The 22,246-nt window shown below is 29.9% G+C and overlaps 1 protein-coding gene across 2 annotated transcripts in view; it reads left to right on the top strand.

Annotated features, from left to right (window-relative positions):
* Window positions 1–21,632, top strand: part of LOC143197595 (lachesin) — a 209,483-nt gene extending 187,851 nt beyond the window's left edge. For both annotated transcript variants that reach the window (XM_076406133.1, XM_076406134.1), the window contains exons 7-9: window positions 19,812–19,931; window positions 21,007–21,177; window positions 21,270–21,632. In XM_076406133.1, the coding sequence (XP_076262248.1) occupies window positions 19,812–19,931; window positions 21,007–21,177; window positions 21,270–21,487 (509 nt within the window). In that variant the 3' untranslated portion in view covers window positions 21,488–21,632. The remainder of the gene's footprint in view (window positions 1–19,811; window positions 19,932–21,006; window positions 21,178–21,269) is intronic.
* Window positions 21,633–22,246: the final 614 nt, after the last annotated feature.

Below are 22,246 nucleotides of genomic sequence, written 5' to 3' on the forward strand. Positions count from 1 at the left end.
CTTCTGCCACTTTCCAATGTGCTAGTGTATACTTAATTTTCAAGTTAAATTTGGAAGTTGAAGTATTTTTTGGATGCACGTAATCATATTCGACTTATGATATTCTCTTAATATATGTTTAAAAAATCATCATTTTGTATTCGTGTTTGTAGTTCTATAAAGTGGCAAAGTATAAAAACCTATTTTCATTAAAAACTGGAAAAAGCTAAATCGATCTATATATAATTTTCGTACTCCCTAGATTTATATCTTCTGCCACTTTCCAATGTGCTAGTGTATACTTAATTTTCAAGTTAAATTTGGAAGTTGAAGTATTTTTTGGATGCACGTAATCATATTCGACTTATGATATTCTCTTAATATGTGATTAAAAAATCATCAATTTGTATTAGTATTTGTAGTTCTATAAAGTCAAAATGTATAAAAACCTATTTTCATTAAAAAGTGGAAAAAGTTAAATCGATCTATATATAATTTTCGTACTCCCTAGACTTATATCTTCTGTCACTTTCCAATATGCTACTGTATACTTAATTTTCAAGTTAAATTTGGTAGTTGAAGTATTTTTTGTATGCACGTAATAATTTTCGACTTATGATATTATCTTAATATGTGCTTAAAAAATCATCATTTTGTTTTAGTATTTGTAGTTCTATAAAGTCAAAATGTATAAAAACCTATTTTCAGTAAAAAGTGGAAAAAGTTAAATCGATCTATATATAATTTTCGTACTCCCTAGACTTATATCTTCTGTCACTTTCCAATATGCGTATAGTGTATACTTAATTTTCAAGTTAAATTTGGTAGTTGAAGTATTTTTTGTATGCATTTAATCATATTCGACTTATGATATTCTCTTAATATGTGCTTAAAAAAATCATAATTTTGTATTAATATTTGTAGTTCTATAAAGTCAGAATGTATAAAAACGTATTTTCATTAAAAAGTGGAAAAAGTTAAATCGATCTATATATAATTTTCGTACTCCCTAGACTTATACCTTCTGTCACTTTCCGATATGCTAGTGTATCTTAATTTTCAAGTTAAATTTGGTAGTTGAAGTATTTTTTGTATGCACGTAATCATATTTTTAATATGTGCTTAAAAAATCATCATTTTGTATTAGTATTTGTAGTTCTATAAAGTCAGAATGTATAAAAACCTATTTTCATTAAAAAGTGGAAAAAGTTAAATCGATCTATATATAATTTTCGTACTTCCTAGACTTCTATCTTCAGTCACTTTCCAATATGATAGTGTATACTTAAATTTCAAGTTAAATTTGATAGTTGGAATATTTTTTGGATGCACGTAATCATATTCGACTTATGATATTCTCTTAATATGTGCTTAAAAAATCATCATTTTGTATTAGTATTTGTAGTTCTATAAAGTCAGAATGTATAAAAACCTATTTTCATTAAAAACTGGAAAAAGCTAAATCGATCTATATATAATCTTCGTACTTCCTAGACTTCTATCTTCAGTCATTTTCCAATATGCTAGTGTATACTTAATTTTCAAGTTAAATTTGGTTGTTGAAGTATTTTTTGTATGCATTTAATCATATTCGACTTATGATATTCTCTTAATATGTGCTTAAAAAATCATAATTTTGTATTAATATTTGTAGTTCTATAAAGTCAGAATGTATAAAAACGTATTTTCATTAAAAAGTGGAAAAAGTTAAATCGATCTATATATAATTTTCTTACTCCCTAGACTTATACCTTCTGTCACTTTCCGATATGCTAGTGTATCTTAATTTTCAAGTTAAATTTGGTAGTTGAAGTATTTTTTGTATGCACGTAATCATATTTTTAATATGTGCTTAAAAAATCATCATTTTGTATTAGTATTTGTAGTTCTATAAAGTCAGAATGTATAAAAACCTATTTTCATTAAAAACTGGAAAAAGCTAAATCAATCTATATATAATCTTCGTACTTCCTAGACTTCTATCTTCAGTCACTTTCCAATATGCTACTGTATACTTAATTTTCAAGTTAAATTTAGTAGTTGAAGTATTTTTTGGATGCACGTAATTATATTCGACTTATGATATTCTCTTAATATGTGCTTAAAAAATCATCATTTTGTATTAGTATTTGTAGTTCTATAAAGTCAGAATATATAAAAACCTATTTTCATTAAAAACTGGAAAAAGTTAAATCGATCTATATATAATTTTCGTACTCCCTAGACTTATATCTTCTGTCACTTTCCAATATGCTTGTGTATACTCAATTTTCAAGTTAAATTTGGTAGTTATAGTATTTTTTGGATGCATGTAATCATAGTCGACTTATAATATTCTCTTAATATATGTTTAAAAAATCATCATTTTGTATTCGTGTTTGTAGTTCTATAAAGTGGCAAAGTATAAAAACCTATTTTCATTAAAAACTGGAAAAAGCTAAATCGATCTATATATAATTTTCGTACTCCCTAGACTTATATCTTCTGTCACTTTCCAATATGCTTGTGTATACTCAATTTTCAAGTTAAATTTGGTAGTTATAGTATTTTTTGGATGCATGTAATCATATTCGACTTATGATATTCTCTTAATATATGTTTAAAAAATCATCATTTTGTATTCGTGTTTGTAGTTCTATAAAGTGGCAAAGTATGAAAACCTATTTTCATTGAAAACTGGAAAAAGCTAAATCGATCTATATATAATTTTCGTACTCCCTAGACTTATATCTTCTGTCACTTTCCAATATGCTTGTGTATACTCAATTTTCAAGTTAAATTTGGTAGTTATAGTATTTTTTGGATGCATGTAATCATAGTCGACTTATAATATTCTCTTAATATATGTTTAAAAAATCATCATTTTGTATTCGTGTTTGTAGTTCTATAAAGTGGCAAAGTATAAAAACCTATTTTCATTAAAAACTGGAAAAAGCTAAATCGATCTATATATAATTTTCGTACTCCCTAGACTTATATCTTCTGTCACTTTCCAATATGCTTGTGTATACTCAATTTTCAAGTTAAATTTGGTAGTTATAGTATTTTTTGGATGCATGTAATCATATTCGACTTATGATATTCTCTTAATATATGTTTAAAAAATCATCATTTTGTATTCGTGTTTGTAGTTCTATAAAGTGGCAAAGTATAAAAACCTATTTTCATTAAAAACTGGAAAAAGTTAAATCGATCTATATATAATTTTCGTACTCCCTAGACTTATATCTTCTGTCACTTTCCAATATGCTTGTGTATACTCAATTTTCAAGTTAAATTTGGTAGTTATAGTATTTTTTGGATGCATGTAATCATATTCGACTTATGATATTCTCTTAATATATGTTTAAAAAATCATCATTTTGTATTCGTGTTTGTAGTTCTATAAAGTGGCAAAGTATAAAAACCTATTTTCATTGAAAACTGGAAAAAGCTAAATCGATCTATATATAATTTTCGTACTCCCTGGACTTATATCTTCTGTCACTTTCCAATATGCTTGTGTATACTCAATTTTCAAGTTAAATTTGGTAGTTATAGTATTTTTTGGATGCATGTAATCATAGTCGACTTATAATATTCTCTTAATATATGTTTAAAAAATCATCATTTTGTATTCGTGTTTGTAGTTCTATAAAGTGGCAAAGTATAAAAACCAATTTTCATTAAAAACTGGAAAAAGCTAAATCGATCTATATATTTATTTTTAGTACTCCCTAGACTTATATCTTCTGTCACTTTCCAATATGCTTGTGTATACTCAATTTTCAAGTTAAATTTGGTAGTTATAGTATTTTTTGGATGCATGTAATCATATTCGACTTATGATATTCTCTTAATATATGTTTAAAAAATCATCATTTTGTATTCGTGTTTGTAGTTCTATAAAGTGGCAAAGTATAAAAACCTATTTTCATTGAAAACTGGAAAAAGCTAAATCGATCTATATATAATTTTCGTACTCCCTAGACTTATATCTTCTGTCACTTTCCAATATGCTTGTGTATACTCAATTTTCAAGTTAAATTTGGTAGTTATAGTATTTTTTGGATGCATGTAATCATATTCGACTTATGATATTCTCTAAATATATGTTTAAAAAATCATCATTTTGTATTCGTGTTTTATACTTCCTAGGCTTCTATCTTTAACCATTTTCCAATATGCCAGTGTATGCTTAATTTTCAGTTCAATTTGGTAGTTGTAGTATTTTTTTTATTAATCACATCTTACATTAAATATTCTTAGTACAATCTTAATTTACAAATTAATTTATTACTACTGTTCTGTTGTACCTGCATTAATACACAGGCACGGCGAGTAAGGGTTTAATACATTAGTATGTATTTCCCAAAGTTGTAGTATATAGTAATATGATATTACGACCCTACAATAAACCAAAAAGAAACAATAATTATATAAATGAAATGAAATTATCTTTTATTTTAAATGTTATATAGATCAATTATTTATTGCAAGTAAATATAATTATTAACTACATAAATCAAATAATTCTATAAACCTATCTAACACCAATGAAGTAATATATGTCAATTTTTTTCGCAGGAAGCTCAAATATGTCTCATATATATCAAATTATTATTTAGTGCGGCTTTCTTGATTCTTATACTATATATCAAATTATAGTTTGACATGTTTATGTCGTTCGCATCCTGATTCCTTACATGTATAGAATATCAAATCCTCGTATTTTTAATTGTTTATTAGAAAATCCAAGCAATATATTGAATCAAAAGGAAGTACTTTTTAATTTTTTGTAATATATATTTTTAACATATAAATCAATTTTAATAGTATGTACAATTTTATCACCAAATGAGAAATATAAAAATATTAAATCATATGATATGAATGACCGTCTAACAGTGGCTATATTGTAAGTGCACTAGAGTTTTTATTATTTCAATGTTATTCCAGCTTTTCTCATTCGAACTGCAACAGTGTACACTTCACAACTTTTGCACTATATAAAAGTAAAGTATTTCTTGCTATAATACTTCGCTAAATTTCTTCGACTAATCTTCGTAGATAGTACACCTTGTTGATCCCACCACAGTAAGACTTGATGGCCGTGAACATTCCACTTCAGTGGCGGTTTGCATTTGAAACTGTAGTATTTGTAGATTCACATATCATTCACATATTCACAATATGTCATAGAGTACTCTTCTTTCTTGCCGGGCAAGGGATTTAACCCGATATTCGAAATGGAATTTCTTATGGTAGCCAATTTTTCCGTCCCTTGAATCTTGCGGATAGAAAAGCATGAAAAGTTCTGAAAACAGGTTGAATTGTCAACTGCTAATCTGTCTAAAGTGTTTTTGTCCAATAAGTGTTGCAAATTTTCTCTGTTTGGCCATCCAGATAGTTGTTTGTCATTGACATAAATATAATTCGTTGAAACCAAACAGAAAATTGCGATACTACGGAAATGCATCACGGTGAACTTCTAAAAATATTTCGTTGTAGATTTCTTCAAATCAAATAACAGAAGTAATAAATATCGAAGTATGAGCGTTCCATGCATGCGTAATATATTCCTTGGATAATTAACTATTACTAAATGGAAAACGGTTATTTATATTAATATTTCCCGTTTTCACCAATAGATATCGCTGATACAAGCAAGCACTTACATAAAATATTTCGCAATCCTTTTTTTTTCGCAAAACAATCTAATGATGAGTTACAATGTTTTTAAATTTAAATCTAAATATATCAAAATGTCTATTATTTATAACAATTGTCACTTGAATGCATTTTTCACTTCACTGACAACTTCACTTACTGTTTCTTTTTCGCAGATGTAAACTCATTATTATTTGTATGGCTTTGTTAAATGTTAAATTTGCATTGATTACTACCTTTTTATAATGAAGTTTTTTATGTTTCTTTTTTTTATTTAATATAGTAATTTATATAATGTTTTTTAAATTTAAACTTATATCTATAATAAAAATAGAAAATATGAACTAAAGAAACTATTGCGTCGCAACCTGCTTCTAGTTTGAACCATTGCTTTCCAAAAATAAAAAGAAATTAGTAAGGTTCGCTACCATATGTTTAACATGTTACCAAGATAATAAACTATAGATTTCTTAAGTCTTGTTTTATAAAACTTATACTAACAAGTATAACCGATATAAAAATGACTGGGTGACTACTTTACGAATGAATGAAATGACTTCAAATGAAATTGTGTAGTTAGAAGTATTGTTAAAATCGCTCCAATATCTTTCATAATACTTACTTCTTCTCCAGCATTATCTTCTGTAAGTATACGATTTTCTTCTGTTAATTTATTTTTATTTTCTCAGTCAATTGTCAGTTCATTTTGAATTGATGCAATTTGTTCTCTCAACCAGCTAAGTTCTTCATTCTGATTTCGGTATTCTGCACTGAAAGCATTCAGTGATTTCAACTGAGATTATTCTGTCTCAAAACATTATTGTCATTACTAAGCTTAATATTATTTTCTGAGTCTACAATAAGTTGTTTGGTCAAAGTTTTCCTCTCTATTTGAAGTTTCTTCCAGATTTCTGGACTTTTTCTGTTTGTTTTATAACAACTAATTGGCTTTCTGTTTCTATATTGCATATCCTCCTCTTAAAGATATATTTTCTGTATGCATTTGGTCTGTTTTAGTCATTAAATCAGGATTTGTGGCTTATAGTGGAGTGACTTCAGATTAAAATTTTTTGCGTGAACTCTCCAGGAAATAGTTTCAGCCAATAATTCATCTAGCTCTTGCCTTGTAGCTGATACCACTAAAACTTCAGTTTTCTGTCTTTCAACTTCCATTTGAGATTTAGTTTCATCTACTTTCTGGGTTACAGCGTCAATTTGAGACTGCAACCTGAAGTTCTCAGCTTCTATAATATCTTCTCTGTTTACTACTATATCATTTTCGCTATATTGTTGTTGAATATATAAGTTGTTGAATTTAATTCCTTATAAGACTATTCTACTCATCTATATTCTTAAAACGTTCTTCCAATTTATTTCGTTCTCTAATTAGTATAAATTGTTGTTCTTCAGAACTTTCTTAGTGCTAAACTAAGTTTTCTTCAGCACGTACCTTTTCAGATTCTAAACATTTACCTATGTCCAAGGTTTATTAGTTTATGCCTCTAATTTTGTCAGACTCTATAAATTACCTAATGACGAGTAATATCTCTAGCATATTTGTTTTCTATTACTTTCAATGGTACATTTAACAATATAATACAACTCTTCCTGAAACCGTTGAGATAGAGTTTTAAAATTCGCATTAGCCATATGATTTTCATTCGCTTGTAGTAACAATTTATTTTGTAGTTCATTTTTTTCTCAAAGTTCATTACCATATTCTTCAGAGGCTTAGTTTGTTGCTCTTAATTCAGTTTTTAATTTATCAATTGCATAATCAGTTAACTGTTGCTTTTGATTCGTTAAGAAGAGAATGAGTTCGAGAATTATTTGAATTTATTAGACGAAGTGGAATCATTCGCGGGTTTTGGACAAAATTATTCATTATATGCTGTATACAACTTCTTTGTAAATAATCAGTCTTGATTTCCACATTGTTTATGATCTTTAAGATCAGAAACAATATCTGAGTACCTATCTAGTGTATTGAACATGTTTTTATGTAATATCTCAATAAATGTGTATTGCTGTTAGAACCTAGTTCGTTTATCAGTTCTATATGTTATTACTTCTACTTCATTTTCTATGCGTCATTTTTACTTCAAAGGCCTTTTCAAATCAGCCAACGACATTTTATTTTAAATTTGGGTATCAAATTAAATAAAATATAAGAATGTCATATGTTCTTATCGACAATATTTTCTTCCGGCTTGACTGACTCCTTATTGAGTGCTTGAAATACTGCTGTTATCTTACGATCTATTTCTTCTTATTTTTCACTCAACACCGTCTTTTGCGCGAATCCGGCTTGAAAGAACAAATGTTGGACATTTTTTTGCTCTCGAATGTAAATTACAAAAGCTGACAGTTAAAATTACTATTCAAAATAAACTTAGCTTAGAAAGAATGGGCCGGTCAACGTTTGGTAAAAGAATTATAACTTAGACAAAGAGACAAAAGAATATCGTGTTGTATCGAATGTTTGGTTAGGCTAGGTAATTGTAGGTACAATTGAAAAGTACCGCGGAACACGGTAACCACATGGCTAACAAAAGACATGTCACGTTGGCTCGTTGTCGAGTGCTTTGGATTATGGTGGTGCATATAACAGCGGTTAACGACGGGTGTAAGATATTCGACCTAGTAGAAACTTCCTAATTCTCTCAATAACTATAAAACTAGGTGAAAAGTCCTTAGCGCCCATCTTCCATCCGCGTGAGAAAGTCTAGCTGATTGTCCTCGCCTGCCCCGATAATTTGAACGAATCGGGGTACAGGAAAGGGCTTCTTAAAACAACCTTCTTAGCCACCATTAAAAATATGATTCGTTGACAGTGAACAGCAGGATTATCCATCATATTATCTTGAAGAGTCAACCAGAAAAAAAAAGAGAAAAAGAACAGTCAGAACAGAATTAGCGAGAATAACTGAATTAGATAAAATTAAGAACAAAAGAAAATTCAGAACACTCAAGAAGTGTCGAGAGTAAGAGCCGTCAATTGCCAAAAGTATGAAGAAAATAATAAAGAACAGTCAAGTTAGAGAATGAAGCAAGAAAAGTAGAACTCGAGTGTACAAGCATCAGCTGGGTCCGATGATGGAATCAGTATGATGACAAACCAGACGATTAGTAAGTCATTTCCATCCAATTCATAATTCTTTTACTATTACGTATCAATTTAATATATTTAATTGTATGTATTTTTAAATTATTCCTTAAAATAAACAAATCGTGTATTTTATATACAACACTATTTTCTCTCCTTAACAACTCAACAATCACTATAGCATTTCTGTTTCCTTTGATGTTAATATCTCGAGAAATACTGCAAATTAAATAGAGATGTTAAAAAACTTAAACTAGATAGTGCAGGGTACTAAAATGGTGTGGCCGCTGATTTGTTTCAACATACGAAGATTCAGTTACATCTTGCAAATCTACAATGGGAATATGTAAATGAAAACCCCTATAATCACCGTATTCACCATACCTTCTGATTGCATCTATTGTTGACCGAGTTGCACTTCTTGGTCTATAACTGATGGCCTTCGCAGGTACCTCACACAAAAATAATAAAAATCTAATTGATTATTGAAAGGCCCCAAAACATGAGATGTTTTTCAATACGGTACTAGCTGAAATACCGAGAAAAGTCAATAATATATAAATACTTCAAATAAGCCTTAAAGTAACAAAAAAGGTTGTCTAAAAAAACAACTTACTTGTTCAAGTTTCAATTTTCTGCTTCGATATATAATTTATTGGCTGAGGATCATTGAACGTCCTCAAATAGTTAGAGTAAAGTTCGAAGCACTGGAGATATTATTTTATGAAGACTCATATCAAAGTCAAAAAGAATTGGCTTGGTGATTTGAACGCCTCAGAAAGAATAAAGAAGGAAATGGTTTAGAAATTTGTAAATTGGTTACCGTACATTGAAAGCCACGCAGCCATAATACAACGGAAGACGCAACAAAATAATTTTGCATATCCTTCAAGCAATATTTCAATCATCAAAAATGTGAAAGATTGCATCAAAGTTCTGACATAACTGGATTGTATTTGATTTATGAATGCAATAAAATACATTTTTATGAATAACGTTTTTTGTGTTATGATATTGACTATTTAACAATTCTAAATATTTTTACGCATAGTGTATACTATTTACCTACCTTTTATCGAGCAAACAAACCTTTAAATATTTGTGTTAAAAAATGTTAAATGGCTGTACAAAAATTAATGAGAATCCAATAAATATTATATAAATGATAATCAACTAAAATAACAAAGCATATCTTTAGTATTTCGTGAATATATTCAACATTCTGTAAATTTATACTAAAACAATTAATATAACATGAAAGGAAGCAAGCAAGCAAGGTTAATTTTGCCATATACTGATTCAAGCAATATTGTAATATTATTAATTAAAAATTTATTAAATATACTATTTATATATGCATTAAATTGACGATAGAGGCTGAACATACCCCATCCCCACTACCATGTTTTCTTCCTCACCCCCTCATTGCTCATAAAACGTTTAGAACTCAATCGAATTATTCAGCATATCGTTGGCTCCCTAACATGAACAAAAACTAATAACAAAAGAGTTAAATTGATTAACTTTTGGGAAAGCAATTGCGGCCCAGGAAAAAGAACTATGAATGGAAATTGTTTCTCAACTTCGTAATCGCATACAAATCGTCAAATTTTCTATAGACCATATAAAATACACCAATAAATATAGATATTTTGTCCTCTTTTGTTATCAAACGACATTGCAAGAACGTAGCTATTCAATTTTAATTATAATAATAAATAAAATATTTTTAACAAAAAATTTAACCGACTTCAAAAAATAAATAAGTAATTCACTAAAAATTAAGAAATAATCAAACTTTTTAACACAAAAAAACATTTTAAAATAAAATATATACATAATAATTGTTGTAATAACTAAATAAAAATTAACAAAAACCTTATTTAATCTATTTAATACACGTATTTTATATTCTACTATATACACATAATTTAGCTTAATAGTTACTTCTAATCTATTTATCTATTTACAATATTATTTTATTAGTTACTACCATCTGATCAGTTTAAAGTGGGTCCCGAGCAACAAATCAGATTTGTTTTGTTCGTTATTTAACTTTAAGAACCAAACCGAACCCAGTTATATGAATTTAGATTTGTTTTGTTGGTAGTTTAATTTTTTGTATATGTCACAAAATGATATTATTATTTTCGAACAGGTCAATTGAAAAGTCCCCGGCCTGACACATAGATGGCGCTACTATAATGAAATCCATATATTTTTTAGCTAGCCCTAAAAAGATGCGTGTATAAATTTAACAGCTGTCGGACCATTAGTTTGTGAATTATAGCATTTTGAGTGAAGTAACTTTTGTTATTGTGAAAAAAATTGATAAAAAGGAATTTCGCGTGTTGATGAAATATTGCTTTTTGAAGGGAAAAAATACAGTTGAAGCAAAAAATTGGCTTGATGTCAAGTTTCCGGACACAAGTTCCACAAGAAAATCAACCATCAGATAAGTTTAGACGTGATGAGATTGAACAAAAGAGGTTGTTACCGACGAAAACATTTAAAAAATCCACAAAATGATTTTGAATGACCGTAAATTGAAATTGAATAAAATCGCAGACACTCTAAAGATACATAAACTGAACGTGTACATCATATCATTCACGAATATTTCGGAATGAGAAAGCTCTGTGAAAAGTGGGTGGAGCGCGAGCTCATGTTTGACCAAAAACAACGACGAGTTGATGATTCAGAGCAGTGTTTGCAGATGATGATCAAGCATGATAAACCCAAGTTTTTGCGTCGATATGTGACAATAGATGGACCATGGCTTCATCATTTCACTTCGAAGTCCAATCGACAATCATCCGAGTGGACTGCACACAATGAAATCGCTCCAAAGCATGGGAAAACGCAACAGTCGGCTGGCAAGTTCATGGCGTCTGTATTTTGGGATGCTCATGAAATAATTTTCATTGACTACCTTAAAAAAGGAAGGACTATCAACAGCAACTATTACATAGCGTTACTGGACCGTTGGAAAGACGAAATCGCCTAAAAACAGCCGCATTTAAAGAAAGAGAAAGTGCTGGATCACCAAGACAATGCACCGTGTCACAAGTCAGTGAAAACGATGGAAAAAATCCATGAATTGGGCTTCGAATTACTTCCTCATCCACCGTTCTCCAGATCTGGCCCCCAGCGACTATTTCTTCTCAGATCTCAAAAGAATGCTCCCTGGAAAGAAATTTTCGTCGAATGAACAGATGATTGACTAAACTGAGACCTATTTTGAAGCAAAGGACAAATCGTACGAAAATTGTATCGAAAAGTTGAAGGGTCGCTATAATCAATATATCACCCTTAAAGGGAATTATGTTGAATAAATAACATAGAACCTCCTCATTTTTCAGACTCGGTTAATAAATAAAAATGATACAAACAGATCAAATAATTTTGTTATTTGCTCGATTGAACTGGACATTAACATATTAATTTTTATTAATAGCTTTCGTAAATTTAAAATATCATATATGTTTTTAATGTTATTAACATTTAAATTAATATAAAAATAATACAGATTTATTGAAATAAATGTGCTTATATCAAGCTTTTCATTAAACGCGCTTCAACTCTCGAGATCACAGATGTTTTTGAGGTTCACATATTCCAACCTAGGTTAGAATAAAAGCAGAATATTCCATGGTTATTCATAACTACAAAATCTATAGAAGTAATTTATTGAACTTTCAAGCCTACCAGAAACGACTGCCAGAGATTTCATGTTTCGACGATGCATCGATATAGTTTGATTGTTGTTGACTAGAATTTATTTGCCAAGCGGCTTACTTAATAAAACATTATTGTACACTCTAGAAGCAACATAGTGTAGAAAACGTAACTCGTCCTAAGCTAAATTCATGTGTGGATTAAAATCATAACAACCGTAATTCGTTCAACATTGCGACTATACATTCAAGTCAAGGTTAGAGCATCTCTTTTTTAAAAACCAAAAGTAATAAACTAGGTATGCTAATCGTGAACCTTTAAAACACACATTTCAATATTTTATTAGTACGTAATAAAGAAATATAATATTTGTTCTCAGTTAAATAATGCTAATTTTCGGTTTTCCCTAATATATCATTTTAAATATTTTTTTATCTCTAATAATACTTATTCAATGAAGCCATACTAAACCGCATTTCAAAAGTTGGTCCATATCATCGTTCGTTTAATCAATCACGAAATGAAAAATTTTAACCAAATTTCCTTTAGCGAATCGTTACTAAAGTCAAAGAAAATCGAGCCATTTTTGAAATGAATTATCACGAGTATTAAAAAGTTGATCGCGTACGGTATTAATGACATTGTTGTCGAAACCTAGAGATGTTTTACAAACAGTTGCAAAGCCCGCTGGGAGTAGAAAGGAATTGCAAATCAGCGCGAATCTGGTGAAGCATTAGTCCGACTCTCTACTGTCAACAACTGATGTGACTGAAGCAAGTATTTAATAAAGCGATCAGAACCGACTGTCACTTGATCCGATCTTTACAAAACTTTTTTGATGGCGTAGAAGGACTACTTTAAGAAGGGGGTTGTGGAAATCACTTAATTCAGTTTCTCACCACGAAATCTTAGAAAATCTACAACAAAGAAATTGTCATTTAATCGGAAAAGTAGCAAAAGGTATGTTATTAACAATATCTATTCTTCTAAAATAAAGCTAGACCTGATCAAGTTCGGAATGTCATCACTAATTTATTTAAAATTTTTAAAAAACATTAAATTTGATCTTGATAAAATAGAAATATCTTCAGATTGTCATTGATTGTTTTCAGTCTATCAACGTATTGTTTGTACATACATTTTGATCGTATTAATCTCATAGATTTTACTCGACTTACTGCTTAACGTGAACTCTGAACGACAATTCTCGGCAGTATCGACTGGCGAATAACTGGTGAACTTAGAGATCATCTTCAGCCAGCCTGGTAACGAATGCAAACTCTTGACTTATGGATATTAATAATAACAAGCGATCACAAACATAAATTATAGTAAGTAACACAACAGTAAGAGGGCCTATCGCCTGAAGCACCTTAATATTAATAAAACCGGTTATTATTTCAGAGTTGAAAAATCCAATCAAATGTTAACCTTTAACATTCCGAAATATTCAATTTCCACTTTAAACTAAATATTATTATTAAAATTAAATCACAGTCCTAAGACAAAACCTAAATTTTTATTAAGTGAAATTCAGAGAACAAATCTTTTTATAGTGAGCATAAACTAATAACTAAAAAGCATAAACTATATAATCAGGAATTGGTAGGTCTCATTAAAATATATTTAAGAAGAGGATAACGTGAATTCCTAAAAAGTTGAACCGAACAATTGGTAAAACTGCCTCTATCGAAGTTATATTCCAATTTGGAACGAGATAATACTGAATACAATAGTTTCGGAATAAAAAGATCTCGGGCGACTAGTTTAGAATATTTCGAAATTATAAATGAAGCCACGAACTCACATTTTCTATACAATTTGTAAATGTTAGTGTAACGCCACATAATATCTGTTTGATTAACAATAATATCATATTAAAGTTCATCGCCTATTTCAGAGGTAGGAGTGATAAATCATTATTTAAAAAGGCAATTTTGCTACTAAATATTATTTTTTTAGTAAACAATTATTTAATCTATTGATTATTTTAACATACAGTTAAAAAGTATCTATTTAACTCATTTACGGTGTTACCCAGCCTGGTTACTGGCGTGACTGGGATCATTTTCCTTGTCGGATTTTACACTCTTGCCTAGAACATTCACTAATTTTAAACACAATCACAAACATAAATTTACGACCATGCCCCAGCAGGATTCGAACCCGCGGCTATCGCAACAGTAGGAGGACCGTCCCATCGCCTTTACCACTGCGCCACCAAGCCGGCATACTCTTTTATTATATTATAAAAATTTCATTTGTTACATCTTACATTAGATATGCTTAGTACAATCTTAATTTATAAAATCAATTTATTACTATAATCATGATGTTATTCGTTTTGTTCCAATTGAGAAAAATATATGATTTGCAATTGCAAAATAACACAATAAAGTGTAAAATCTACTTCAAATCAATAAAAAACAACAGATTTTATATTACTATAATTATATTATGAATATCGTATATATAACTGAAGCATCGTTTATTTTATATTTAGATATCTTGAGAAGTAATTTATAACATAAAATAAGATTTATAAAACAACTGTTCAAATAATCAATTGTTAAGCTACAATTAAAATTGCTTAAATTAGCATTATTATTAAGATTATTAATATAAAATGATTGTTGAGTTGCTTATATGTTTTATACTTGACGGGATATAAAGCAATGTGACAAAACGATAGAAACCATTTTTTTAAATACAAATGAATACGACTGTCCGATAATGCATACACCATGACAAACCTCCGGAGTTGCTCTCTGTTAAATAGACAATAGCTCATTAAAAATGAGGCTATAAATTAGAGTGTTCGCCATGTCGGTCATTATCCGGTATGTTACGATATGGGACATAATGTATCAAAACTATGCAAGGGATTATTACTGAATATTAAAATTTATTTTAATAGCCTCGTACTGGAGGGAACTACATTAAAACCACTGGCGATTTTTGGCTACCCCGATGAATGAATTCATCTTCATTCAATTTGCTTTATTTTAAATGAAAAATGAATGCTTTCAATTAATTCAAAATATCAGAGATAATTAATATTTTATAACTCAATCAATAAAATGGGTAATGGTATGATGGTCTACAGAAACCGCAATAGTTTCCTTCATTATTTCGCTTTGATTTAGTTTAATTGGTCTATACTTAATCACTAAAATATAAATAGCAAACACATAATACATAACGAACATACACATGCAGAAATCTTAGGGTTACCTCAAAAATATATGGGCGTTATAAGTTCTGATGATAATAATTATAAAATAAGCCCAATCTTGTCAATGCAATATCATTATTACATTATGATAAAGTAGAGATCGCCTTATCATCGTACACTGACAGTTTATTATGACAAAAATTTATGATGATTTGAGTTGTGTTGTACTTATTAAACAGATATATCAACATTTCAATTAGCATTTCAGTAGAAACAAGAAACAGTTTATCATATCACTATTATTGTATACTCAAATAAGAGGAATGAAGATATATGGTTGCCTTTTATGTTTTAATATTTAAGAGTTATTCTGGTGTTAGACGTATAAGGAATTTTCCCAAGTAGAGTGAAAAATTTAAAATCATTTTTGTTATTTTTTTACAATGTTCAATGACACTTCAAGGAAACAATTCTTTTTATAACATCTTTTATTAGATTACCATTAGTACAATCTTAATTATAAATTAATTTATTACTACCTTTCATTTGTACTTGAATTCACAAGCAAGACGAGTGCGAAAAAATACATCGATATGTATTCCTCAATTATAAAAATATAGTAATGTAGCGACCTTGAGGCATGTCGAATTTTATATCGTGGAATAAGGGTCTACAAAATACCCAGAAATATAATCCCAGATGTTGAACACGGGCGGGGTGCCAACAGCGCCAACTAGAACCCGACAACGAATAGCTGTCGGCAACCCCGAGACGTTTATCTGGGATGTTATTGAAGGGTATTTCGGTCATTCAGTGCTCAACTCTCGTTTGGTTTAGACGTGCCACCATCAACTGCACAGACCTCGTCAACAGGTAACTCCACTGCCATCCGTTTTATCATTTATATTTTTCACATTTTTTTTATATTCGACAATTTATTTCCGTACAAATGGAATATAATTATATGCAGAAGAAATATTTATTTTTAGACGAGCAGATATTAAACAATAAACCAGATATTAAACACTAAACAAGATCACACTATAAGAATATAAAAAGAAAGAAATGCACGTGGCAGGATTACCTTCAGGTGTTACGAACAGTGGCACGTCTGATTACTCTAAGAGTCGGGAACGGAAAAAACCTCGAGGCGTCGCGTCATCCCCTAGCTTCACCACCCGAGGTTGCCACGTCGTACCCTCTGTTAGTACCACTTGTTGCCACCTCACCGTGGGTGCTAACTTCAGGTATGTGCAACGCCTCGAGTAGATCTGTGGGCTGCTGAGAATTGCGGGAAAATTCGAAACATCTAAAGGTCGCTACAATAACTTATAGCTATAGTTTAAACTAAAGGTATACACTTTATACAAGTTCGTATGGTTTGGTTCGCTTCAATCTCCTGACATCCTGCGCGCATCCTGTCCATCAGTTGTATTGCTTCCACGTTAGTATGATTTAGTAATCTTCCTTCGTGTTTCAAGGCGAAATCTTGGATAAGTTCGCAAATCCATTTGATTTCCAGGTCATCGTGCAGTTCTTCGTTGGTTATGTAGCAATAAGCATTAGTAAATCAATCGAGGAACCTTATTTTGACAGCGTTGGATGACTAGTTGATTTGAATTTTTACTGCAACCCCATATTTGCACCCCATAGGTCTAAATTGGCTTTATAATTGTCTTATTTTGACAACCCCTTTGATTTTAGATAAATTTGAATGTTTCTTCCGACTAACCAGTATAGTTGTATTATTTTGATTCTAATGTGTTTTCCTTTTTGTCTAACATGATATTAAACAAAAAATGCACTACAAAGGAATATCTCAACGAATTATAGCCTAGTGAAGGGGATGGCTAAAAAGGGACCTGTTTTTAGTTGTTTGACACTATTTTTTACCTTTCCAAAAATCTAAAATCCATTCTCTCGGATACAGATAAGGAAGACGAAGAAGATTTTCACAACTTGAGAACTTGGTTTCAAGCAAACTGCCTTTGTGTGATGAAGTTTAAGACAGACAGTGTAACTAGATAATATTCACATTTGGTTAATAGCCGATCCCTGATCCATACTTCATCCCTTTTTTCTGTAATCTTTCAGATTGTATCAATGTATGAGTGTCACTACCAATGATGTGTAACGTTCATAACATTTTAAATTGATAAAAAGCCTTCATTAAAGATGATAACAGCTAAATAATTAACAATTTCAATAGTCAAAGTTCAAATTTTGAAAATAGAATGTTGAAAATCTCATAATAAATAAAATTAAAACATACTATTTATGATTAGATTTTTACAAACCTTTGTGGGCAAAAAAGTATGCATGAGGAATCATATTTTAATCAAGAATCATTAAGATATTTTGAATGTAACATTCGCTTCTTATGGTGCTACAAAAACTATTTCTCGCTGTTTATTATTGATACAAAAAGTTGACTATATGGCCAATAATATTTTAAGTACTCAAAATCACTTGTTTGCGTCAGTTTATTGATTGACTAGTAGTTTATTCACAGCAACTTCAGTTCGTTTGTGGCATCCTTACAGCATGAACTGAAATGCCTTTGTGGGAATTCCAGTAAACTACGTTAAGAAATGCTTTCAGTAACTGCGAAACGATTGCCAATCCAATATTGTCATGTCTTATTTCCTGAACACGTTGTGTCTTTTTTTAATAAATATGTTTATTCTGATGAATTGAATGAGTCACATGAGAACATCCTGATGTAATTTTCCCGAAATCCTATGAACAGCCGCAGTTACAAAATTGAATAAAAAAAAACTTTTACTTTACTATTTTATTTTAACGGAAGGCTTCCAAACCCTTAATTGTACCGGGTGTACCGGAAAGTCATTACCGACCTTTCGAACAGATATTGCTAGGCTTAAGTATGCAATATTATGATTTGACACATATCATTTGTACATTGTACTCACATCAAGCTTCAAAGCTATACATGTTATATTTTGCGAAAGTAATACCATCTTAGATTTATACCTCTTTGAAAATGTCAAATTTTGTGCCCGAAAACGTGCATTTGCGTCACGCATTACTTTTCTTATTTAATCAAAAGAAAAAGGCCGCTGAAAGTCATCGTTTGCTGGTAGAGACTTACATTGAGCATGCTCTAACTTTAAAAACATGTGAGGCGTGGTTTCGAAAATTCAAAAGTAGCGATTTCGATGTGTAAGACAAATAATGTTCTGATAGACCGAAAAAGTTGGAAGATGCGAAACTGCAAGAGTTATTGAATGAAGACCCAACCCAAACTCAAAAACAATTGGCAGAAGCGTTAAATGTGTCTCAAGAAAAGTTTAGCGGATGATTACGAGCAATGGGGAAAGATGTAAAAGATGGTAAGATGAGTGCCACATCAATTGAATAACAGCCAAATGAAAAATCGGAAAATAATCTCTGAAATGTTGCTTGCCGATTGACTCCAAAGCCAAATCATTTTGGTCGCAAGACAATGACTGTATTTGATGGGACCAGAGTGGCGTGATGTATTACGAACTATTGAAACCTGATGAAACAATTAATAGTGATCGCTACGGAAAACAAATGATCATATTAAACCGTGCATTGATCGAAAAACGTCCAGAATGGTGCCGAAGACACGTTAAAGTGATTTTACAGTATAATAAAGAGTCGTCTCATGAAGCGAAACCGGTTAAGGAAGCAAGAGAAACTTGGGTGAGACATATGATCGCACCCACCGTACTCTCCGGACCTTGCCCCGTCGGCTATCAACTTTTCATATCAATGGGACACGCGCTTGCAGAACAGCACTTCGGCAATTTCGAAGAAGTTAGAAAATGACTCCATTAATGGTTTTGCTCAAAGGACAAACAGATTTGATAGCATCCATAAATTACTTGAAAGATGGGCAAGATATATAGATTCAAATATCGAATATTTTGAATAAATAATGTTTTCCATTTTCTTGAAAATTATTTCGTTTTTTTTTTCCTAAAAAAACAAGAATGACTTTCGAATATACATATAAGTGCATACCATTAAAAATGTATAACTAATTACTAGATAAAAGCATTAGTTAACCATAATTTCTAAACGTAAAAGATAGCCATAAAAATATATAACATAAAATATTTCATATATTGCAATTGTTATGAGTTCAGGAATGCCTAAATTAATTCGTTTCAAATATATATTATTATTAACGCTTAATCTTCATTTATATCATTAACAATATTTGGATTGTTGCAGTTCATCCATTGATCCAAGTACCAAATCAGCTCGTTGGGGCTCCAATTTACACTGATGTTGCTCTTGTATGCCACGTAGAAGCATCTCCGAAAGCAATTAACTACTGGACTCGAGAAACAGGTTAGTAAACTTATATACATCCCGTGCATTATAATGATGTCATTTTCATAACATCGCATAAAAATGCATTAAAACTCATTTAACAAGAGAAGCTAGAAATTACGTTATATTAACATTCATATACAATGTTACTAAAGAAGATTATATTAAAAATTAATTAAAGTAATATAGGGCAATACAATTTTACAATTTTATTATCACATATTATAACACACGTATTATGCAAAGACCCTAATAGAATAACTTCTATCTAGATGAATATGATTTACAAAAACTAGAAATTATAATAAATGTTTTTAAAGTAAGTATTTCTGCCATGGCTTATATATTTGGGACAAATATTTTTCTGTAAAAACTATTATGATCAACAAACAAAAAATAGTTATTGAAGACCATATTAGATGAGTACAGTATGTTCTTATAATGTACGTGCGTTTTCATTAGTGAATCATACTTCATACTCATCCTGAACTGTGCTCCCGTTTTCTTACACGTATATTGAAGTTTTTTAAAGCATTTCCTAGAATTTAGATTTCATTTCACTAAATTTAAATTAAATATTTTAGGCAGTTTCAAAATATTTTAGAGCAAAGCGGATAAAAAGTCAAGTCAAGTCAAACAGATTTGATAATAATTTAAATTAGTCGTTATTTCTAGGGCCTTACCAACTTTGCATTAAGAAACATCAAACATCTTATCATCTCATATTACGTAACAAGTTTCGAGATAAATGCTGAAATGGACCTGTTGTATTAGCTAAGTTTTATTTTTGATTCTTTAAATTTCTCTAAATCACCGCTTATCGGAATTCCAGTAAAATCTGTAAGTCAGATGTAATAACCTATCGTTATACTTCTATTTGGAAGTTATAATAGAGGCTTCAGTCATTTGACAAATAGTTACATACGTTTTAATAAGATCATCCCAATTTTCTCATTTAATGATGAAAATAGAACAAAAATTATTGAACCACTCAGTATAAGTTAAATATATATAAAATATACATATATTGTATTCAGTTATTGAATATTTCATCATTTGTTATTTATTTATAACATAATATATTATTTTCCAGGAGAAATGATCATCTCAAATGACAAATATTACATGACTGAGATAAACAATTCATATTATAGTGTACAAATGAAACTTATAATTAAAAATATACAAAAATCGGATCTGGGAGGTTACAGGTGCATATCAAAGAACTCCATAGGAGATGCCGAAGGCAATATTCGTCTTTATGGTAAGTCACATATTTGAAATAATTAATATTAGTATTCATTTCTTCTCTATTCCCTGTTTTCACACTATATATTTCATTTTCAATAATTTCAGAAATGGAATTACAAGAAGAACAAACTGGTAATGATGATGACGAAGAAATGAAACTTGAAAAAGAAAATATCGAAACGAAACTATATAACGACATAAAAGGTCCTCTTACGCAAGAAAACGAAAACAGTTTACCATACAACGCTACTGAATCAAGTACGCAAAGAGTCATTATAAATAAATTATTTTTGTTGGTCACTATGTTAAAGCTTCTTTTCTGACAAGTCTTAAACTCAGTAGGAATACAGTAAATTACAAGTATGTGATATGTGCCAAAAAAAATTAATTGTGCTTTATATTAACCAGAATGCTGAAAGTATCTGTGTAGAAAATGGACATTATATTTAAAAAAACAGTGGCCACATTTAAATGGAAATAAATACAAAATCGACGAATGGTGTAATAATCATCTGAAAATATCAAAGTTTTATTACTATTATTAAAATTAATTAAGGAATTGTTTCTGTTTTGTTTGAATTGAATAAAAAATAGTTATTCACTTATTAGTATATGAACGTGCTCTAATGTAGCCTAGGCTATTAAAAAATGGTTAAATTTTGAATATATAATTGGATTTATATTGACTTTTATTACTCCTTATGCCCTATTAGAGAACGATTAATTCTTTTACCGAAATATTGTTACCTTATCCCTTATTTCTGTTGATCCTTGGGACGACTATGCAAAACTTAATAAGCAAAAAGCAACTAGATAAAATTTCAAGAATTAATATATTATCGAAGATATATCAGTCAGTATTATTGACCAACATTTGTTTTATCCCATATATGAATGTTTCTTTTTTTAATATTGATAAAATAATAAACGGATATATCGATATGTTTTTTTAAATATTGATTATTTTCAAGCTCTCGACATCCCAAATTATAGTATTCGCTAAGTTCCCCTGCACTAAAAACAAGTTGCTTAGCGCCATCTATACCATATAAAAGAATGTAAATAAAAATACTTACACAAAA

The sequence above is a fragment of the Rhynchophorus ferrugineus genome, unplaced genomic scaffold (genome assembly GCF_030347505.1).
Source record: "Rhynchophorus ferrugineus isolate W39M unplaced genomic scaffold, kcgeb_rfMv2 rfM5, whole genome shotgun sequence".
Lineage (NCBI taxonomy): Eukaryota > Metazoa > Arthropoda > Insecta > Coleoptera > Curculionidae > Rhynchophorus > Rhynchophorus ferrugineus.